Source organism: Cydia pomonella, chromosome 2, assembly GCF_033807575.1.
Source record: "Cydia pomonella isolate Wapato2018A chromosome 2, ilCydPomo1, whole genome shotgun sequence".
NCBI classification, from domain to species: Eukaryota; Metazoa; Arthropoda; class Insecta; order Lepidoptera; family Tortricidae; genus Cydia; species Cydia pomonella.
The window spans coordinates 19,258,528-19,282,283 of record NC_084704.1 but is presented as its reverse complement, the minus strand read 5'-3'; the positions used below and the strand labels follow the sequence as shown (position 1 = coordinate 19,282,283).

At 39.7% G+C, this 23,756-nt stretch overlaps 3 protein-coding genes across 3 annotated transcripts in view; 2 read left to right on the top strand and 1 right to left on the bottom strand.

Annotated features, from left to right (window-relative positions):
* The window catches only part of LOC133534609 (uncharacterized), a 201,521-nt gene that overhangs the window by 168,656 nt on the left and 9,109 nt on the right, over positions 1–23,756 (top strand). The gene's annotated exons all lie outside the window — the stretch shown is intronic.
* On the top strand, positions 5,749–17,475 carry LOC133534588 (M protein, serotype 12-like). The gene is made up of 9 exons (XM_061873761.1): positions 5,749–5,958; positions 6,076–6,233; positions 7,558–7,815; positions 8,011–8,103; positions 9,392–9,574; positions 9,707–9,906; positions 15,166–15,345; positions 15,910–16,072; positions 17,196–17,475. The coding sequence occupies exons 1-9, from the start codon at positions 5,949–5,951 to the stop codon at positions 17,283–17,285; spliced, it is 1,335 nt and encodes a 444-aa protein (XP_061729745.1). The 5' UTR covers positions 5,749–5,948; the 3' UTR covers positions 17,286–17,475.
* LOC133534589 (lysozyme-like) lies at positions 19,615–20,950 on the bottom strand. Its single transcript, XM_061873762.1, has 3 exons — positions 20,462–20,950; positions 20,224–20,382; positions 19,615–20,143 (listed from the first exon to the last, which is right to left on the bottom strand). Exons 1-3 carry the CDS (start codon positions 20,586–20,588, stop codon positions 20,013–20,015), a joined length of 417 nt encoding a protein of 138 aa, XP_061729746.1. The 5' UTR covers positions 20,589–20,950; the 3' UTR covers positions 19,615–20,012.

Genomic DNA, 23,756 nt, shown 5'->3' with positions numbered 1-23,756 from the left:
GTCAGATTTTTGGCGCGAGGCGTAAATGTGATGTTTATTGTTCCGATGTAGCCCACAAGATGGCAGGCACTTACTATACACAGGAAAACACGTGACGTGTAAATGTACATGGTTATGGTTCCGATTCAGGTCACAAGATGGCAGAGCCTCCAACGCGCGCGGTCTCTATTTACAATGTTTGTATTTGCCATATTTTCCTTTTCAGCTATATTTTACATAAAAAGGAAACATAAGGTAAGTGCTTATCATAGTACTAAGCTGTAGAGAAATCTATATTGAAAAAGTCATTTACATTGTAAGGCATTTTCTTTTTCAGTACTTTTATTTAAAAAAAAATATAAACGCCTTTACATACAGATCTTTAATTGAGTCAGGCAATTTATTAAATAATTTAGCACCCATTACATATAAGCTTTCATTATAATAGGCGGTTTTTACAGGAATTTTTGGGAGTATCTCATACTTATTTTGATTATTTCGGGTCAAGTTTTTTTCTATTTTTCTAAAGAGATTTAAATTTTCTTTTACAAATATGCACGCTTCCAATATAAGCATAGATGTTAACATACCAAGTTTATTGAATATTGAAATAAGCTTGCAACTATCAGTATGTCTTGCTCTTGCAATAGATCGAACACATTTCTTTTGTAGAATAAACACATCATTTTTATTACATGAATTTCCCCAGTGCAGTAAACCGTATCTTAAAACAGACGATACTTGGCCATAATACGCACAGAACGCAGTATTTTGGGAAGACATAGTAGAGATTTTCCTAAGAGCATAAACATATTTACTTAGGTTTTAACAAAGATTATTTGTATGAGATTTCCAGCTTCCATGGCAGTCTAACGACAGTCCAAGAAATTTGATTTTTGTTAGTTCTTGTAATGGAAGATCCTCATATGTTAGTACAATATCTTTTGGCTTTGACTGTGGCAGGTAGAACTGCATAAATTTTGTTTTACTTAAGTTAACAATTAGTTGATTCATAATAAACCATTTCATGACATTGTTTAATGCCAAGTTTAGTCTGTCTTGATAGGTATCGCTGTCATTTCCTGTTACTAAGATAGTTGTATTGTATCATCAGCAAAGAGAACAGTACGATTGTTAGTTACTTTAGGCAAGTCGTTTATTGATTCCAAATTGATCAGGGATTAAAGTGGGATCTGCACGTTGACAAGTTGTGTAGCAAATTAGGAAGTGCATGCTTCGCTTTGAGTCGTGTTGCGAAAACAGTGGCTCCAGAGGTTGCCCGCACCTGTTATTTCGCTACTGTACACTCACTGATACAGTATGGTGCGGAGCTGTGCGCAATGGGAAAGAGTATTTCGCCTGCAGAAACGTGCCATCAGGACCATCGCGCGGGTGCCTGCTGATACTCCTGCCAAAGAGCTTTTTAAAAAGCTTAGCATTCTTACACTGCCTGCAATAGTAATCATGCAGGTAGCTATATACGTGAGAGGAAACTTGAACTTATTTAAAACGAAAGAGATGGGGTCTAATTACAATACGCGTAATGCTAGGAAACTAGTAGGAATTAGTAGGAAATTAAAAAAATCTAATTAACTCATGTAATGGAACCTAGTGTTTATAATAATCTGCCACAAAACATTATTGACGCACCAAGTGTGTGCAACTTTAAGCATCGACTAAAAACTGGCTCGTTGAACACCCGTTCTACACCTACGAGGAGTTCATAATGCATACAGGGTCAGTACCTATCCGAACAGACTTTTAAATATAAATAAAATTTAATAAACTTAATGTATACCTTGTACCTAACCAGACATTTACTTGCGTTTCGCCTATTTTTAAAATTAAATTTTATTTTTATTTATTTTTTTTATTTATATTTTTGATACTAATGTTATTTGAATTTCTTATCCCAATTTTAATTTATTATAATTGTAATTCTAATTTTATATTATTTTTTAAATTTTTTTGACATATAAATTGGCTTTGTTTTTAATTTTACTCATTGATTATCCTGTTACTAATTGATTTTAATTTTGATCTCATTGCATTGTTAATTTTTTTTTTTTTTTATGTATATTTTGATACTGAGTCTAATTTCTGATCTTAATTTTAAATGTAAATAGGCTTTGTTTTAATTTTTATTGTAATTTTAAGTTAGTTTTAACTTTAATCTAGTTTTATTTTGACAAGTAAATTAACTTTATGAATAAATGAGTATGAGTATGAGTATTGGTAATTCCACGAGACTAAAACGTCAGTTACCAATTCTTTCGTGTGTTCTTACATTAACTAAGCAAATTTAAGTACGAATGTACGATAGTATGCCAGACATACAGACACTTAAAATTCCAGACTATGCGCGTGAATCGCGGAGCGAACATACAGCGAGATTGACGTAGACTCCACACTCGCACAACTTCACGGCGATTTCGCAGTTTGGTTCGCGGCAAGATGGCGCCGAAGCGTCAGCTGATCGTATTTAGTTTGCGGCAAGGCACTGATCACCGAGAGGGCAACCGGGGCCGGGGCCTCCACAAAAGAGGGGCCCCCACAATAGAGACTTCGGAAATTGACCATTTTATTTGGTAAATAATTTGGGGCCAGGGGGCCTCCACGTCTTTATTGCCCGAGGCCTCCAGACCTCTAAATCCGGCATTGGCACTGATTCAAACTGGGAACTGTGAAATTGATTTTAGGTTGATCCAGTTCGCACCCAATAACCAAATAGCCGCCATAGAAGGTTATGACAGTTTACAAATTAACCGACTCGTGAGCGAATCGCAGCGCGAAGCGATCGCGAGTGTGGAGTTTTGTGAGTTCACGCTTCGCGTCTCTTTTGACGCAGGCCAAATACCGACAATAAACGGGAAATAAGGCGCAAAGGCGTGAACAATCTGCGAAATCGACGCGAGGGCCCTCCACACTCGCGTTCGCGGCTTCGCGCCTCGATTCGCGCACGAGTGTGGAGGGCCCTGGGAGGCTACCGCGAAAACCGCAATTCCCAAATTGCGGGGATTTTTCTCTTTTACTCTCACTAGGGCCTAATTAGAGTGAAAGAGAAAAATGCCAGCAATTGACGAACTTTGATTTTCACGGCTATAGGGACCGTGCGCGTTGGAGGATCTGCCATCTTGTGGCCTGAATCGGAACAATAAACATCACATTTACGCCTCGCGCCAAAAATCTGACGGCATCTGTGCTGCCTCCTACAGTTCATGCACGCTCCCTATAGACCCGGGCGGCTACCGGGAAAATCGAAATTCGTCAATTGCGGGCATTTTTCTCTGTCACTCTAATTACGTCTTACTAAGAGTAAAAGAGAAAGATCCCCGCAATTTGCGAATTTCGGTTTTCGCGGTAGGCTCCCTGGACACTTTTTGGTATATGGAGATTTTGTTCCTTGCCTCTACCTTCCATACGCTATATGCTATATTTGGCACGGACGTACATAATAAGCTGGATAGAGTACACTGGCCAAAAAGTGTGTCCACATGAGAAGTCAAACTAGAGCCTCGCATCTCGTTCTAATTAGGGTGACCATAAGTCATATTTATGTGGGATAAATCGTAAATTTGGAATGTATAGTCAGGCCAGGATCTTTTCTCATTAGTGCATAGTTTTTTTTTAATACCACCACGGTGGCAAGCAAGCATACGGCCCGCCTGATGGTAAGCAGTCACCGTAGCCTATGGACGCTACATATATATATAATTGCCCCAGAAAACGATATAAAGTCGTTCTAAAAACTGTTAGAGATCGGTGTATTGGAATCGCGATCATGGTCGATTATGAGGAAGGTGGTCCGCCGGACGTCCGTCAAAATCCTAGCTATAAGTAAAAGCGAGACAGATATCCAGGGTCATGGACCGGTACGCCAATCATTACAGTTTTTAACTAAGGTGCTAGTCCCTCTGGAGCACAGACATATTATCTTATATTCGGCCTTAGGAATGTCACGTAATGAAAGACAAGAAAGGAGCTATACGGATGCAGTGCGATAGAAAGAGACTTTCTTATAAGACGTCAACGAGTTTCGAGCGAGCTATTTTAACTCTTATTTTTTTCAAAATCTAAAAACACCTGTGAAATGAAATGCCATTTTTTTGTACACCAGAGTTTTTACTGTTCTTGCCACACAATTTGAGACAACAATAATGCATTTTTCATAGAAAAACTTCTTAGTAGACTGAAAAATTTCAGCTCAATTGGAAATCGGAAAGTGAGTCCGTCAAGCCCTAGCGTAGCGTAACAATTAAGATTTTTACACAAAATAGTCTTTGTATTTGAAAAAAATTATAAAATATTAGAACAAAACGAAATAAAAACTTTTATTTAACTATGTAAACCGGCTTCTTACACTATTATGCTTATAATGCTTCTTATGCTCTTAATTTAAAAAAAATAGGTACCTATAGTTTAGGAAATTTCGCCTGGAATATCATAATTACCTGTTAAACAACACGACACTATTTTGACTGCAATACGTTTTTAATAATTTCCTCCCTGATTGATTTATATTTTCTACTTAATTTAAAAATAAAGGTGTTACGATTCCATGTGTTTGTAAATGAATAAATCATAAATGTCGGCCGTTGGCGACTACTGTCGAACTCAAAAATGGTCATTGGTCAGGTTTTTTAATTTATAGTCTGCCTCTTTCGCACTTATGGGATGTTCATATACATACATGATGGCTTCCCTCTTGCACACTTCAGCTAACTTTAAGCGTAAGCATCATCGTAGATCTGTGATTGCAGCTATATTTTTCAAATTTGCCGCCTTGTCCTACGGACGGTTATGTGTGTCCAACCTATATAGAATCGGTTATATATATCTAAATATTTTGAAGCAACGTTTCAGTAATAAAATATTATGTATAAATGTGGGTCTGGAATGCTTTAAGGACTTTGGATTTAAATATTGGCAATTATTTATTATAAAATAGCTCTCATTACGTCGACCACATTAAACATGCCAAAATAAAGACATACTTATTTAGATAAATTTACTTTTAAATTAAGTACGTAATAAGAAGTAGGCCCGATTAATATTGTGCCGACATCCTAGTCACCCTAATAAGTTTGACAATAGAGTATTTTATTTTTATCTTAAAATTGAATAAATGTCACTTACCTATGAAAAGATATTCCACAAACAGCATAGCTTTCACTCCTGCAACCCGTCACACAACATTTTTTAACAATTTTTTTGCAAAATTATTCGTATCAATGGTGAGCGGCGTCATTAACGTATTTTGAAAATACACGAAAATATGTCATAAAATTGGGGATACCAATTAATATTCAAAGTTACTACAATTTCTACCATATTCAATTTAATGCTTTTTTATTGTGAACATGCTTGTTTTAATTAGTTAATAATGTGCACATCATAATTAATAGCAAATTACTTAAAAGATATCAGAACTTGATTGAAAAGAAGATTTGAAGAAGGTAATTATTTTTAGTAGTATTATTACTACCACAATGGTATCTTTTTAACATTCGCAACATGTGCGAGTGAGACACAGGGCTCTGGTTTTGCTATCTCAAGTGGACCGTTTTCTCTAGTCTGGTACGAACACCTTTCTGACTTGGTGATAAGGTTTAATCTGGTATAGCAAAAAAAGTCATTGCGCTCTCCACTTTAACATATACCTTCATGATATTTGGTTGTTGATAGTGAAAACGTAGTGATTATATGCTCTTTGGTTGATAGCAAAAAAACTAGAACCTATGATACGCTTTAGTGCAATAAAAAAAAGTCTAGACAAAGACGAGACGTTGGGTTAAATTTGTTTTGAAATTTTGGAACTGAATATTGTACATGTATAACATGTATTTGATGTATTAGTATTATATCTGTCACTGAACGTTGATTATATCCCATACAACAAGTAATTGTTTATTTCGCATAATATATATATTGATTTGATAGTGCTCATTTTCATTAGATAAATCGTCAAAATGGATAAAGGTAAAATCAGGTCTTGTTCTTAAGGAACTACTTATGTAAAAGCTTAATAAATACTATTAGCCTTATGGGCAAATAATCGTAACGAAACGTATAAAAGTGAAATGTTGTCTAATCCAGTGCCAACTATAGCTGTGGACAACTTCCTGACGATGTGGAGTGGCACGTTCCCGGATATGCCGCTAACGGCGGCGGACCTTAAGCGACCTCAAACTGTTATGGTGGCTCTGTTCAAGATATTCGATCGTCTTGGCGTTAGCATGGATGCTGTGTTAATGGTATGATGCTTAACATAGTTGCTGTTAGAGACCAGTCTCTAACCCAGTCCCAGGCTTGGAGAAACACTGCCTCTCTCTCGTACTTGTAAATTAGTACGTAAGTGTGACAGGGAGGCAACACGTCGAAAGTGGTTCGCGGTAGGCCCTCTGATACTGAATATCAGTGCATGCATGCCACCAGGCATAAGTATAGTGAAAGCTATAATTTTCTTTATTTGAATTTATTGATCAAAAGAAAGTTTTAATGTACAAAAAGCAAACTTAATACCATGAGGCATTCTCTACTTTCTCTACCAACCAACTAATAGAATATAATATAATATAACCCATAGAGAAATTTGAGATCAGATATTTTTGTTCAAAATCTTATATGGCCTTATTGATTCTCCCAAACTTTTATCTAAAATTTCAATTTGATGTCCTGATCGGCAAACTCGCTCCACAAACCTTTTGCAATTAACTTTGGTCGTACTACATATGCAAGAAGTAGGTTCTTAGCTAGAGTGTGTAGAACTTATAATGAAAAATTTCTGATATTGATATATTCCATTTACCATTACAACAGTTTGTTTCTGCAATAAGTTCAGCTAATAATAATATTGATTAGTTAGACTAAAAGATAAAGATCTTTTATAGATTTTTTAAAAGAATTGTGAATTTCGGTTTTTGCGGTAGGCCCCCTGCTCTCAATACAAAATTGAATAATCAAGTCATAGCCATTTAGGTGGTAAGCAAGCTGTGTATTTCAGCATGCTTGCCAATTTTTTTAATATTGTTTTCAACGGTTAGAGTTATTTGAGTTTTGCATGTTTTAATATTAATGTTAATTTCTGACCAACATAATTGTTATTATTCATTAGTGGAAATTGTTTGGCTTGTGAATGTGTAATCTGATTTACTATGTGTGTTGTTTTTGCCTGTTTGTTTCCCAAAGGTTTCAATAAATAAATAAATTAATAAACATTATAGGACATTTTTACACAAATTTAGTTAATCCCGCAGTAAGCTCAATAAGGTTTGTTTTGTGGGTACTTAAGATATGATATTGCTCCTGACAAATATCCTTGTCCATCACATAAATAAATGCCCTTACCAGGATTGCAACCCGGGACCATCGGCTTCAAAGGCAGGGTCACTACCCACAAGGCCAAACTGGTCATCAAAATATACCTATCTTAACAAACTTTAATATTGTACCAAAATGAAAATACACTATGCTTAGACTCCTTAGAGATTAGCATTGAATTTTTATTTCTGTCAACCTTCAAAATCTAGTGACCCAATTTAGATAATCAGTTTTAATACTGACTCTCTTACATTCCAGTCTCCAGAAGAATCGGACGAGCACACAACATACTACCGTGACCTACTGCCCGTGATCAACACCACACGCATCATCAACCATGTGGTATCCATAATGCCTGTAGCCAACCTGTGTTTCCTTATCATGCACCTGCTTCAGCCCACCATTGTAAAGTCCTACACCATCCTCATGGTGCTGTTGAACCAGATGGTGTTCAATGAAGCCAGGCTGGGGGATATCGCAGCTAGAGAGGAGGAACTGTTTGCACATAAGGAGGAGGTATACATTATTGTCATTTTCAGAAAATTCAGGTAACCTGCCTTTAGGACACTGTCTCTGAAAGAATGGCAATGGAATTAATACAAAGTAGTTGACTAAGAGTTGAATTACCCTTTATCTAAATAGGAAAAAACCCTTATATCTCCTTTTTGAGAAGAATAGATTATATTTTATGTAGCTATGATACAATTTCAGGTAAAAGCTTTAACAGAAAAAAAGGACAATCTTATTCAAATGAGGAACATGGAGGCTGCAGAGAAGGGTAACAGAGCAGAACGCCTAGAGCAGGTAAATTTCAATAATACATACTTATTACTTACTAATTATATGAAGAAATACTTCAAAATTGTTAACAAATTGAAACAAAGGCCATATTATGACCTATACCTATATAAAAAAGCCTAACTACTATAAATACTACTAGTTAATCTTATTACGAGGGTTGATCCAAAAGTAATGATAATCAAATGGAATGGAATGGTAATGGGTGACAACAGAAAAAAGAGATTATTTTTAAAGTGGTTCTTGGCTAGTAAATTAAAAAAACGAATAATTTAAAAGTATATGTCTGTCAGTGAATTTGTTAGTTTTGTAGTTTTGTGCTGTAAATCCGTTTATTTGTTGTATTAGTACTTTTAATTGTTGGAAATAGAGAAAATTTAAATGAGAGGCGTTACCAATTACCTCTGTTTGAAAAAATGTACTATTATACTGTGTGTACTAATATACACATCAAATTGGTGGGAACATTGAGGGACTCTGCTCCTCCGAATGCTACAGTTGCACTTGGGTACAAGGAGTTTAACCTGGGTAGAACATCAACTAACGGCAGATGCTGCAAAGACTGCTCATCTATCATTCTTGCTAAAGAAAATGAAAAAAAAAAGATGAACTCGTGTAAACAGATAGATGGATGCCTATCGGGCATCTAGATGAGCTCACGAGGATCTCTTGTGGCAGTTTTCAAAACTGATGAATTACTCATGCAAAATGTCTCTGCACGTTGGGTGCCTAGAATGTTAAGTTAACGGCCGAACAAAAGATGGCCCCTAATAGGCTGATGTTGCAGTGGCTGCCATACGACATGCAGGATTCAAATTGCCACAACAACCCCATTCGCACCTACATTCAGCAGATCTAGCCTCCAGCGGCCCCAGCATATTTTATCCCTTTCTGCGTTGAAAACAGATCACCGAAGCAACAAATTTTTGGACGATAGTGGATAGTGAAGTAATAGCGCTGTGAACGCATTTTTAAGGGTCAACAAAAACTTTTTTTTAATGAACAGAAGGTCTAGAGAAACAATGGTCTATGTTAGTATACTTACTAGGTACAAAAATTAAGGTCTCATGTCCCCAGCAGGAACAGATCCAATTCTTTTCTGCCTGAAACACAAGAAATTCTAGTTGAAGCATTTGTCCCTTTCCGACGAATTGGTATGATAGAAAGGGACAAACGATTATTAGTGGCTTGTTAACTTTAGTAGACGTTTATGAATAAGATGGTTAGTCTTTAAGAACAACCGCTGTGCAATACTTTTACTTTAATTTTTATTGTTTTGTAATTTCTATTACAGCTTGAGCATGACATACCATTATTAGAAGAGGAAGTCAAGCAGGAAAAAGAGATAGAGGCTGAAGTTATAAAAGAGTTGGAGGCCATAACTGAAGATAACAAACAGACGGATATTCTGCTGGAACAGAAGAAAGCTCATAGGGATGGTATTTTGGTAGAAAATGCAAGGAAAAAGGCTTTGAAGGTACTATAAGTGTCCATTATACATGATACTCACCTATTCTGATCAACATCTGGAGCTAAATATTAGAGTAAACGCACTGTGCTATCAGTGATATTGATTACTTAACACTACGTAACAATTTTCATTTTCAAGGTATATGACGCCGAAGACATTAGAGGTCAGGTGGAGCGAGCAGCGCAGAATTTCAGAGAGGCGGAGGAGAAGCTCAGCACTCTGTCAGCAACTCTCACGCAGAAGGAGAGCAGCCTGCATAACCTGCAGTCCTTGAAGCCCACACTTGACCAGACCAACACCCTCTTACATGACATTATGAAAATGGCTGACAGCATTAAGTATGTTTCTCAAACTTCCTTAGTCCAGTGGACAAATTATGAATGTTTTTATGTAGGTATGTGATAAATATCACTTTTTTACATCCCTCGATAGAATGTGACAGAATATGTTATCATCACGTTATTATGTAGATATTTCTCAACTTCTTAAATGGTATATTGGGAGCGTGCACGACTGTCACGCAACCTAGTGTCCGCAAGTCTAGGGGAAAACGTCAATTCACTACATCTTATAAAACTACTCCAAAAATAAAAACTACTGAACGGATTTTAATACGACTTTCAACTATCAATAAAGTGATTATTGAGGAAAACTTAAGTATATAATTTGTTAAGGTTTTGTGTAAATTGTTTGAAATATAACGATGTTGTCGGAAAAAATCACGCTGGCTAGGAGCTTTAATCGAAAACGCTGCCTAATCCGTTTGAGCTATAACAACACAATGTATGGTGGGGTTGTTTCTCATTCGTAGGTCTACAAAAAAGTCCGCGATGTTAAATGTCTATCTTTTAAGGATAACTTACTATATCCATTCTTAACTTCTAGAAAAAGATCACGTAATATGTGGCATTTGCAAAGCTATTTACATGGATACATTATTAACAATTATATAAAATAAATACGTTAGTTATATTAAGCATTTCATACAGATTACAATGGTCCCTTACACCATACAATTTAAATGAATATTTCAGGAGTAATCGTAAATCAAAGTTTCATTTCGAGCCATATAATTGTACGAAATGTTAAAGACGCTATCCGCAGTTAGTTTAAATTTTTACTACCTTATGCGCTGGGATCGCTTTACTTACCCCCACCATGCACTTCGCACGGTCCCAATATGTATACTTATTTGTTATTCATAATATATAAATATATATCCTTACCATCATAACATTTAAGAGCCCATCAACGTGCTCACTAGCGCCACTGGAAAATAATTATGATTCTTTAAATTTGACGATAGGTATTTAAAAAGCGGCTAAGTGCGAGTCGGACTCGCCCATGAAGGGTTCCGTACCATTTATGACGCATTAAAAAAAAACTACTTACTAGATCCCGTTCAAACCAATTTTCGGTGGAAGTTTGCATGGTAATGTATATCATATATTTTTTTCAGATTTTTCATTCCGTTATTTTAGACGTTACGGGGGGGGGGGGGGGGGACACATTTTTTCACTTTGGAAGTATCTCTCGCGCAAACTATTCTACCTGATAACTACTATACCTGAGTTCCACTAGGTACTGCCAGGGTTCAGGATCAGCTCTATCTTGGGTACTGCTCTCCCAAGTGCTCATTAAGACGAGTCGGATGACCAAAACAGCATATGCCTATGTCACACCAAACCTGAGTTCCACTAGGTACTGCCAGGGTTCAGTATCAGCTCTATCTTGGGTACTGCTCTCCCAAGTGCTCATCATGACGAGTCGGATGACGAAAACAACGTGTGCCTATGTTGAACTAAACCTGAGTTCCATTAGGTACTGCCAGGGTTCAGCATCAGCTCTATCTTGGGTACTGCTCTCCCAAGTGCTCATCAAGACGAGTCTGATGACGAAAACAGCGTGTGCCTATGTTGCACCAAACCTGAGTTCCACCAGGTACTGCCAGGGTTCAGTATCAGCTCTGTCTTGGGTACAGCTCTCCCAAGTGCTCATCATGACGAGTCGGATGACGAAAACAGCGTGTGCATATGTTGCACCAAACCTGAGTTCCACTAGGCACTGCCAGGGTTTAGCATCAGCTCTATCTTGGATTCTTCTCTCCCAAGTGCTCATCAAGACGAGTTAGTTGACCATAACAGCGTGTGCCTATGCCGCACCATACCTGAGTTCCATTAGGTACTGCCAGAGTTCAGCATCAGCTCTATCTTGGGTACTGCTCTCCCAACTGCTCATCAAGACGAGTCTGATGACCAAAACAGCGTGTGCCTATGTTGCACCAAACCTGACCTCCACTAGGTACTGCCAGGGTTCATAAGGAGGATGAGTAATATATCAGACCTTTAATCCCTTGGCGCCTTTTACAAAATTACGATATTTATTCTTGTTAATTGTTAATTATCAATCAATTTTTTTATTATCATTAACAATTTATTTAATTTTTAATTGTTTGTGAAACATTAACCATTAATTATTTTTAATTGTTAATTGTTTCGAAAGTAATTGATGTTAATGCAAATTAATGTTAATTGCAATTAAAAATTAATTTCCTTTAATTGTTAATTCTAATTAGCCTTTTTAATTGGTAATTTTTAATGGTTAATTGCATTAACGTTCGGCCAACACTGACTGGGTGTTGCTGTATAGTTTTCAGGCACTGTGATTTTTTTTATTACAAGGCAATTAAAACAAATGCCATTCTTCCTAATAAAATCCTGACATTGAGGAACATCTAATGCGGCGAATTCTTTACAATTACAAATATAGTGGTTTTGTGAGCAATAAGTGCATTCGCTGTTTACTTCTGTGACAAATGACTTTATATTTGTGGGTGTCTGGGTTGTGGCATATTTAACTAAGTCTTTTTTCTGCGGTTGGTCTTTTTTGTGAGTGACATTTACCATTTCCATAGACCGGAAACGATTTTCTAAAAATGATGACAGAATGGTAAATGTGGGTATATCTTGACATGATCCAAGTGACTGTTCCCATTGTTTGTGTGTCTCCAACTTGAATACAACTAAATGTACGATAATTGCATCCCATGTGGAGGTATCCACGCCGAGATTATCGAGAGAATTCAAACATTCCTTCGTAGTATCTAAAATTTCTTTTAACCTTTTAAAACATTCTGTGTTCATCTTCTTTTGATTTAAAAGGCGGCTAAGTATTGTAATGACAATCATACGTTTGTTATTATATCTATTTTCAAGTGTGCTCCAGGCCTTATCGTAATTAGCCTCCGTGAGTGCAAAATGTTTTAGAAGTTGTTCAGCCTCTCCCAATAAACTTGTTTTCAAATAATGATGTTTTTCAATAGTTGTTAGATGCACGTTGTCATGCACGAGAGCCTTAAATAAATCTTTAAAACTTGTCCAGTCGTTATAATTACCGGCGAACTTTGGAATACATAAAGGAGGTAATTTAGTTCTAATAGGGGTGGTCTAGCCATCATTTGTTGATAAAAAACTCTGTGCAATTTACGTTTATAACAAGAATTCACAACAAAATAAGTTCAAAGTCCACTTTCCCGTATATACTCGAGTTCAATTTACGTGAAGTTATATCTGGCGAAATAATCTATAAATATGCAGTTTAAAATAATCAAAGTTTTAATCACAAATATTAATGTAACGAAATTGTATTAGTTTGAAACACTTTCTTTCTCATCACGGAACAATGGTGCTCCGGACCTTTGAAGGCGTGCGCGGAGCCGAAGCCAACACGTAGAGGCCCTTTTGACACTTTAATGAAATGTAAGGGGTACACCTAGCGGATGTTGCCCTTGCCCGAAAAAAACACTTTCTTATTATTATTATGAATTAATATTGTTCAAGTATCAGCAGTCCAAAATTAGTTTAGCACTGTTTAAATGTCCAAATTAGTCAAATAGTTCATAAAGGTTTCTAACCTCACTGGTGCACGAAATCAAAGTTAATATTTACAGTCTAATCTTACCAACTCGCAGTAATTAACACTTAGCCTTTTACACTATTGTTTTTAGCACTTTTAAACACTTTCACAATCCAGTTCTAGAAGGATCAAACATGTTAAAACTACACTTTAAAAACCCAAAAATTTATTAAAAGAAAGAAAGCGAGAGAACAATTTTGCTTAGTCACTAACGTCAAATCTGATTCTCATCCACCCTCATTTGACTTTTATTAATAAAATCGGGTAAGTCAGTAAATGTTGCTAGTGGAATGAATGGAACAAGATTTGAATATTTTTTCATTAAACACATATTTTCAACTGATTTCGTCCAGAATATAACTGTTGAATATAGCAATAATTAATATTGAAATTTTTATAATGAAAAATACAGGAAGAAACTAAGGCGGTCACAGATGGGAAGGATTCATTCTCATTTGTCCCTGCCCGCCACGGGTGGGAATGGGTCCTTCCCATTTGTGCCCGGCGGGGACGGATGGAAAAAACAGCGAAATACTTGTCACAAATAAAATCTATTGCGGAATTTATCATAGTCAAATCAAAGTAAATGTAACTATTTCAATTAAAATTATTTATCAGGATTTTCTAATAAATAATAAGTACGCCGTTAGGGTCCATACGCATTCGCGCTTTCGACAACTTACAGTATGGAATGGCGGTGCGCCGCCGCGGTCGCAAACACAAGGGGCGGGCGCGGCCGGGTTATTCCCACTCGTAATTACTGGGATTTTTTTCCCACCTTTTACCACTGGTAACTACCTACTGGGAAAAAAAATCCCACTAGTTTCCACCAACTTGGTTTGGTGGTAACTACTGGGATTTTTTTCCAAATTCGTATAATATATGTTTTATTTGGAATTATTACATTATATTAATTATTATATTATATGTTTGTTTTCCTTTTTGCCATCAACATCAAAAGTATGAGAGCATTTATCTTATTAATTGTTAATTGAATTAATTGTGTCTTGATCTATGAAACTTGGATCTTTTGTCAAGGGCGCTTACGCCACACTGCGTAGCGCAGCGTTGTATTTATATTATAGGAGCATCGTTGATAATGTCGTAAGCGCCATCGACAATAAAGTCCCTTTCAATAAATAACGTCACAATTATATGAACAAACAAACAAATCAGTCAAAGACCGATTTTTTTTATTACTTTTAAGGCAGTTTACTGAAACAGCAATCGACTTCTAATGAAACGAATAAGTAATTAACTTATAATTAATTCGACGTTTAATTAATGATTGATCAAGGAACTCTATATTTATATTGTTTTTATTAGTATTGAATGCTAACCAAATTTTGGTGGTAACTACTGGAAAAAAATCCCACCTTTTACCAGTGGTAACTACTGGGAAAAAAAATCCCAGTAGCTACCACCAAACCAAGTAGGTGGTAACTAGTGGGATTTTTTTTCCCAGTAGTTACCAGTGGTAAAAGGTGGGAAAAAAATCCCAGTAGTTACTAGTGGTATAAGGTGGGAAAAAAATTCCCAGTAGTTACCACTGGTAACAACTTGGTGGTAACTAGTGGGAATAACCCGCGCGGCCTCTCATAAACGCTACGAGATTGATTACCATCGGGTAGTATTAGCTTTTCATTTAGGTCTAGATTGAAATAGTTGATGTCATCCGACAGGGAGCTGGAGAACGGCGACCTGGACACGGACAGCGCGGAGGGCGAGCTGGTCGTGCTGGGCACGGAGCTGGGCGAGCTGCAGGCTGCGCTGGCGGACGCGCGCGCCGAGGCCGAGCGCGCCGCCGCCCGCCGCGCCCGGGGCGCCGCCGCCCGCGCGCGCGCCCGCGGCGAGCGAGACAGGTCACCCATCGGCTCCCGACCTCATCTCCGACCTGAACCCTCTTAAGGGATTTCGCCGCCGATATTATTTTATCGCATTATGTGTCCATATACTTTATTGTAGAAAGAACATGAAGTTTTTATCGCGATGTCACCTTAGCATCATAAATACACGAGATTGACAAGCGCCATGCGACGACATTTGGTGTACCCGACCGCTATTATTTATAGGAACAAAACTAACATGAATCGTGCGGCACCATCTAGTGAGCTGTCTGAGTAGCCGGGTCCACACAGAGCGAGCATACACGCGAGGCAATTTCCTCACGCACAAAACTGCCAGTGTAGACGTGCCACGGCACTATATTTCTCGAGCGCGCAGATCGGTCAGCCTTTTGATAAACATACTAATATTACAGTGGCAAGTATATATAAACTATATGTGCTTGCAAAGGGATAGCTTTCGTGTACCCTTTGTACCTTGCAAATTCAATGTTAGAGTTATTTCTTTGGATTTCGCTCTTTCCCCCTTTTTTTCAATAAGTTTGCGCCCTTGCGTAATGCGTAACAAATATAAATTTTCAGCGCTCTCAAGGAGTCTGAGGAGAAGCATCAGCGCGCATGTGCGGAGGCCTCGCGCGCGGCGCGGCTCACGCAGAGCATCAAGGAGGCCACGGCCAAGTACGAGCACGAGAAGGCGGCCGGCGCGGCCGAGCTCGCCCGCATCAGGGAACAGGCAGCCGGCAGCGTGAGTACACAACTAGAGTTGGACCGATGTATTTAACTCTGCACGGTCTTTGCACCTTTGAAGTGACAGAGTGTGGAGTGCTACAATAAACGTCGTATTCAAATAGTAAAACCTGTATAAGAAGATTCTGAAGGGACCACGTCCAAAAACCGTATAAGAATAATGTATGGCGCAGAAAATTGTTTAAAATTACAGTATGGTGTTTAAAGTTGCTTTTCCACAGTTTTGACTTCATAGTCTCCATACGCTTAGCTTAAACGGTCTCTATGGCGCTACGGATACGACATAAACAGTTGATGAACTAGTTGCGCGTTCGTTTTCTAACTGGCAAACCACAGCACAATCGGAATATAACAAACCTCGAAATCAGATGTATTTTTCGTAAAGATATCTAGGACTTTTTTTTGTGTTACTATTTATTTATAGTACTATTTATTTTTGTGTTACTATTTTTTTTGTGTTGTTATTTTCCTAGATAAAGTAGATTTTGAATAAAATGCGAATTCCTCCAGGATGGTACACATTTTCCAACATGGTTTACTAGACTACGGTTAATTTTGCGAGTATTTAATATTGAGTTCCCGTGTGTACCAGAGTCAATTAAAAAGACCGTTAACTCCCATACAACACCGTGAAAATCATAATTGTTGTAGATTGGGCTAAATATTATTTACGTATGAAAACTCACCTTTTGAAACGTAAAATAGGTGCCTGACCGCTTTCTAAGGCACAAAACTACCATGAGTGCATACCTAGATGAGCATTGCTTGATTGCATGCATTGATAATAAAATGATTGCAAGAAGGACTAGCAAACTGTATAAGATTGTTAGTGTCATATTTTAAACTATCATTATAGGGAGCGCGCATGAACTGTTGGAGGCAGCACAGGAGCCGTCAGATTTTTGGCGCGAGGCGTAAATGTGATGTTTATTGTTCCGATGTAGCCCACTAGATGGCAGAACCTACTATGCACAAGAAAACACGTGACGTGTAAATGTATATTTTTTTAATTCCGATTCCGGCCACAAGATGGCATACCCTCCAACGCGCACGGTCCCTATAGTTTCTGGATTCACGGCTTTGATATGTTATCATAATAATTATTTCTTTCTCTCTTTTAGTTGACGACTATGCAAAACAATCTTCTCAACAAAATGAAGGACGTCTACAAGAGGGTCGAGGAACAAAACCAGAGACAACAAAAGTTTTGAAAGTTTTTATTATTATCTTACACAGTAATTACTATGTGAAAATGTGAATTTTGTTAGTATGTAGGATGATGATTATGACGAGATGCGCAAAAACTTAAGCTAATAAAATATAATACGAGAACTGTCAAACGTTGACCGTTGTGCGATATATATTATAATTTAATTTGTAAATAAAATAAATAAATCGGTAGCAGTGGTTTATATTTTTTTTAACTAGAGTTAGGTTTAGCTCTAAAACAAAACCTGTTAACTTTTCGAGCATAGGGTTGTTCGCTCGATTAATTTAGGATTGCCTTTAAACATCATCGACTTTTCTAGTGCGCCCATATTTCTCCAGCCTACTATTTTGCCCTTTTTGCTGCTGAAGGAGGGCAGCGGCAGTGGGGGTATTAAAGAGAGTCTTCTCACCGGTGACAAACATTTGGCGTCGACGTCGAGCCTCATTTTTTTTTTTTTTTTTTTTTTTTTCACATGTGTCAAATCGCACCGAGGATTGTACATGTTGTTTGTGGACACCTCCAGTGATATGACATATATGTATAATACGAACACGTTACGCACTGCCGCGAATAAAATATACCTACACGCCAGACGAGAAGTTACCGATGTGACCGACCGAACGCCACGACTGTGGGTGGCTAAATGCAGCTCGCGATCGGAACTCTGATCTTGAGGGACCGTCGGGGCGACCGGGGGGACAGATAAGATAACTTATCATTTGTGATCGTTATTATCACTTAGAAAACACCAATAATAAACAAAACAGCTCAGTTCAATACAGTTCCATTAGAATAATTGTAACCAATTTTTTTGTGGTTTCCAAGTTTTACTCATTTACCTTTTGAAGGCGTTATAATTTTTCACCTTATCGATTTCATTTTTAAGAGAAAACGCTACGGTACAATTACCTAGTTGGTTACTAAATTCTGTTACTGCAATAATCTTTATCTACATAAAATATACGAACAAAAGTTGAATAAACTATATATTAAAATTAAGTACACAAAATCAGGAATTACATATGACAATATCATTCAAAATGGCCTCCTTTGGCCTTGACACAGTACCTCAAACGACGAGGCCAGTCATCAATAGCAGCACGCACGATTGTCATGTCTAATTCCGTCACTGTCTTAACTCTGTCTTAGTTATGTGTTTAAAATGCGCCATGTCAAAGAATATCGATGATGTCTTTAAAAAATAAAAACATATGACTACGACTAGTGGCTCCGTGAGCTGTACACCTCGCGATAAGATCGATAAGCTTAAAACATGTAAAAACAACAAACAATACTTACTTTGTTGATCCATTTTCATAGCATACTCACAATAGATGGTCTTAAGTGCCATAGACCGTAATGGCACTTAAGTCCTTTATGCCAAATCCACCATTTTGAACATAAACGAGACGACAGAAAATTTCTATGTAGCTAATGAACCTGCTTACAAAATTACACAAGATTCAGTTGAGAATTGCAACAGGAAAACATCCAGACAAGTATAAAGGCATTTGCCGAGTCAAAACGTAGACCTTCGCTAACGTTTCGGTCAATTAAAATTATATATAATTATAACGCCTGCAAAAGTGTAATAGCAAGCAACATGTAAATGAGTAAAACTTGAAAACCACAAAAAAAATTGTTAATATTATAATTGAATATGAAAGTACAAAAATTTGTTTTTATAGAATTTATCAATAATCGCGGGATCATAGCGTAATAAAGTACATCCGCCATGTTGACTGTCAGATTTTTTTCATACAAAAAAATATTACTCAGCTCTATCTTCCTAAGGGATTTTGTTTTAGGAATCGGGTATTTTTTTTGGAGTATGCGTGTGCTAAATGGCGAAACTGTACATCAATTTGCGGTTTTTCTTTGAAGTAGGGCTCGTACGGCTTTCACTAAGTTCTGCCATTCACACATAGAAACGCAAATGATTTTTGATGTAACCGATGTAAGTATGGCGTGTCCGCCATGGCACCGGGCGCCGTGATGGCAAGGGCGCTTAAACTGAAGGTATGGGAAAGTGTGAAGGATTGGGTGCCAGGCGATCGGTATGGTCCGAGAGCTGGTAAACATTTTAGGGTAAGTATTTGAGGCGAGTTAAAAATTTGCCTCATACTTAATTCTATCATACCTTAAATCAGAACTGCATGGCTGGAGGGTAGCTGGGCTATATCAACCTCGTTCTTGAAGCAATTCTAATTTTCACAAGCCTCCGCTTGCCTCAAATACCTACCTTAAAAATAAATATCTACCAACTCTCCTCTAGTAGGAGGGCTGGGTGAACGAACACCCTCCCAATGCTGTTGTAAAAAAACAGGATGTGTATAAACAGATACTTAATTTTTATTCGTGAAAAAAATCTGAATAGTTTATGTGTAAACAGGTACCTAATGGAGATACCCACTCAATACCCAAAGTTAAGCTCTTCAGAAACTCCAGCTAATTCCTTGGCTAGTTATTTATTATATTGCAACAAAGAAATGAAGAGAGTGACAACTTTGGTAATTTACCTTAGCAGGTAGGTCCTACGTTGTCGTCGATAAGTCTAGTTATCTATTCTAATGGTCATCCCTGGTCGCAACATACGCTCGGACGTAAATAAAAATTAACTTTTGAGAAAAGTAAATCTTCAAGCTGCAAGGCGACGGAGTTTTTGTGGATTATATTATAAATAAATGTTTTAAATTAAGCGTTTGATGTGTGTCTATATATAGAGCATCTAGCAGTTGGAGATATCGGGCTTGGTTCCCTGGCAGTGCACCTTCCAGGCCGTCCAGCCGCCGAAGCCGTGGCGCGCGTAAATCTTCTTCACACAGGTCGCCGCCGCGGTGATGTCGTCCGTGCGTAGTGCTGCAACACACGTACCTACCGTCAACAACCGAGCTCATTGACTACTTCTAAACATGTCTTTTGTAGGTATGCTAGCTTACCTGTGCAAGAGACGTTGCACTCGAGGCCGGGTGGACCGTCGCGCGTGCACCAGTAGCGGTCGTTGACCTGGAAGAGCCCGTGGTCCCAGGAGTTGTCTCCGTTCAGCTTGCCGATCGCGTCCGTGCGGAAACCGCTCTCCTTCTCCACCAGGCACACCCCTGTAATGACATCGTGGTATCAGAAACGTTGTCAAATAACAAACTATACATAGTATACCACTGTGTACGATATACTTACAGTCTCTCATCTGGAGTTCGGGGAAGCCTTGCTTCCTGAGCTCTCGTACTAGCTCGCACTTCTCGAATTGCTTTGCCGCCGCCAGCGCCACCAACGCCCCCAATATTACCACCACAAGTTTGATCATCGTTAACTATACCACGAAGAGTTCAACTGAAGGTAACTACAGCTCTATGTAGCGTTTGCTGGCGGTATGCTTGAAGCGGCGGCAGCAAACACTTTATATAGACCTTCTATAGTTTCCTGTAGGCTTATCTCGAAGTGATGATACACGTTGCTTTGTCGTAAGCCGTGACGTGTTGTATGACAACAAAAAAAAATGCATCGTGTATTCGCGGCTGCGGTTTGAACGAGTTGTGAATGTAAAATAAGCCGTAACTAATTAACTCGTAGATAATTGGCTAGGGTTTTTCGTCTTTGAGTAAGCTTTTAAAATAAGCTTTCACTACCAATATTTCCTTTGCCAGTTTTGAGTTTAGTCCTTGTGTATATGTTACCGGAAATGTATGAAATCTAGGAATTGTATACAAATCCTAGGAAATGTATACAATTCCGAAGCTATTTAGGAAATGTATAAAATATGGTTTCAAAAACTATTTAATACATACTTGTCCTAGGAAATATGTAAAATTCCTAGGAATTGTATATAATTCCAATATCGGATTAGGAAATGTATAAAAATAATGCTTTATAAAACACGTTGTTAAAATGAGAATAATCATTTTTATTAAAGCACTCGTTGAGACAACAACGTTCAGGTAACAATCATATCATAAAATATAATAATCTTCATATTATCTTACTAATGAAAGCTTCGAAAATCAACTATCTAGTAACTTTTAAAATGTATTTATCACAAAATCGACTTATATTATTCTTATAAAGTGAAACTTTCGTTTGGTAAGTAATCAGTCTGTTATTTAAGTAATTATAAATGTCACAATATTAAAGTAAGTCTTTATAATTAATAGAATCAGGCGTAACTTTGCGGAAATCCATGTTAATTAAAGCAAGGAATATTACTTTGCTAATCCGCGAGAAAATAACGTGTTAGTTAATCAGTGCCAGCCCGTTATACTTACTTGCGTATTTTTACATGCAATTAATGTTCCCACCCTTCCACCGCAAAAATAAATACGCAAATAAATATAACAACCCACACCACCAAAAGTACAAAACTCGACACGTGTATCGCCTCTCTACGAGGCATCCTCAGGAGATGCTGGAGATGTTGACGGTCTGACACCCGACAACTGAATGAGCTGTCTAGAATGGTCGGCCATATTTATACCTTGACCAGTCCCCCTACTGTGCAAGGAGCGCCACTGGAGCCACCTTGTTCGGACGCACCTGCACCAGCTCTCTTGCAACTCGTACGCACTTTTCCTGAGTGAAAAGTTCGTCGGAATGAGCCCGGCTCGCCGGAGAAGACAGCCTGCTGCCCACTGAAGCCTGTAACCGGTCGCCCAAACTGCGGAACCAGACCCCGGCCCCGCTAACACGGAATCCCCGGGAGAGGAACTGCAGCTTGGATCACGGCCGGTGATGCGTCGCAAGCGGATCTCCACACCCGATTGACACCGAAGATGCATCTCTTCGTGCATCTTCGGCACCCCCCCCCCCCCCCCCTCCGGGTCGGGCGGGTACTCGACGAAATGGATTTTCAATCCCACCCGCAGCCGCAACGAGGAAACTCGCGACCCCCCCGGCCCTTCGGATAGGGTGGGTAGTTCGAAACGCGAGTTTCTCCGTACACCCGCACGAAACTCGCATACGGAAACCAAGGTAGGTAGTACGGAAAGCGGGTTTTCGCACCCACCTACGCCAACGACGTTGCAGCCAGACGCCGATTTCGACGACGACATCGCCGAAATCACGGACGCCGCAACAACCGCTCCCGCCGACGGCTCCCCAAAGCCGTGGCACTCGGCCGACGCAGGCCCCGGACGCACCTTCTCGCCGGTCCCGCGGGAAGCTCAGCTCCGACTTACCCCTCTCGAGCTACTGGATCGGGATCGCATCCTAGTGGCCCGACTGGGGCAGGTCGGTAACATGTCTCCAGGCATGGAGGCGTGGATGGCGGCCTACATCAGGCTGCAAGGGCACGCCCTGGGAGAACGCGTAGAGCTGCTTCCAGAAGACGCCGCATTCCTCCGCTTCCTGGAGGAGAACCCGAATGCCCTATCACCCTCGGCAGTGAAGAGGAAGCCGGAGAGCAGCCCACCCGACAAGCGAGACCCGAAGAGGGTCTGCCAGAAAGCTTCGCCGCCCACAGACCCGCGACTCCGCGCCCGCCCAGGAGCCGCCCCGCACGCTGCACCCGGCCCTAAAAAAGCCACCGACAGCGACACAACTCGACGCGACAGCGACACCGAAGCTCCAGTGCCGGACCCCCAGGCCACAGGACCTAGACCCAGCACTAGCGACAGCTACGCGGACGCCGCAGCCCTCCCCTCGGGCTCAACAGTCCCGAGCTCCGCAGCCTCCGGCAGCAAGGCTGCCAAAAACAAAAATAATAATAATAACAGCAACCAAAAAAATAATACAGCTACTAAAAAGAGCGATAGTAGCGCGCAGCCTTGCAGCAACGATGGTGTGGGTACACAAAAAGAGAAAAAACTCAGATACCCCGCCATCGTTGCCGACATATTGCCGAGCTGGCCGAAGGTCTTGGAGGACCTAACGCAGGAGCTCGGGGAGCCGCCCTCCACTAAGCCGAAAGGGGAGGACATCCGCTTTGAACCCCGCTCTGAGGCAGAATACCGCCTCATCATACGCCACCTGACGAAGATGGAGGACGCAGCGATCACCTCCATCGAAGAAGCTAAGAAGAAAGGGGAGGCCACAGACGTCATCAAGCCGCTCTTCAACATCTACGGGCTGGAGACGGAAAAGCGGCTTAAAATTGCCGTCAGAGGCCTCCCCTCGAAGACCCCAATATCAGATTTATGGATCTTCGAGGACGCCTTTTGGACGCCTTGGAGAAGCAGGGACACCCCGTGGAATACGCCAAGGAGATCTCCGCGAGAGCGGGACGCCCGGGCTCAATTTACTTCGTGCAGCTCGTGGGGACCGCCCGGGACCACGCGAGCATCTACGGGGTGTCAGAGCTGCTCTACATCCGTGTAGTGAAAGTGGAGGCATGGCGCGGGAAGAGGGGGCCCGCACAATGCCACCGCTGCCAGGGCTTTGGCCACTCCTCCCATGGCTGTCACCGGGAAGTTGCCTGTGTCCGCTGCGCCGAGCCTCACCGCGCAGACCAGTGCACCAGACCCCGCACAGTGAAGGCCACCTG

What these genes read in the sequence shown, in the direction of transcription:
- LOC133534588 (XM_061873761.1), top strand. An exon ending in AAAATGGCTGACAGCATTAA is followed by an intron (nt 9,907 to 15,165) that starts GTATGTTTCTCA and finishes GTCATCCGACAG; the next exon opens with GGAGCTGGAGAACGGCGACC. An exon ending in GCCCGCGGCGAGCGAGACAG is followed by an intron (nt 15,346 to 15,909) that starts GTCACCCATCGG and finishes ATAAATTTTCAG; the next exon opens with CGCTCTCAAGGAGTCTGAGG.
- LOC133534589 (XM_061873762.1), bottom strand. Translation starts at nt 20,588, where the DNA reads ATGATCAAACTTGTGGTGGTAATATTGGGGGCGTTGGTGGCGCTGGCG. An exon ending in CGAACTCCAGATGAGAGACT is followed by an intron (nt 20,383 to 20,461) that starts GTAAGTATATCG and finishes ATGTCATTACAG; the next exon opens with GGGTGTGCCTGGTGGAGAAG. An exon ending in GTGCAACGTCTCTTGCACAG is followed by an intron (nt 20,144 to 20,223) that starts GTAAGCTAGCAT and finishes CGTGTGTTGCAG; the next exon opens with CACTACGCACGGACGACATC.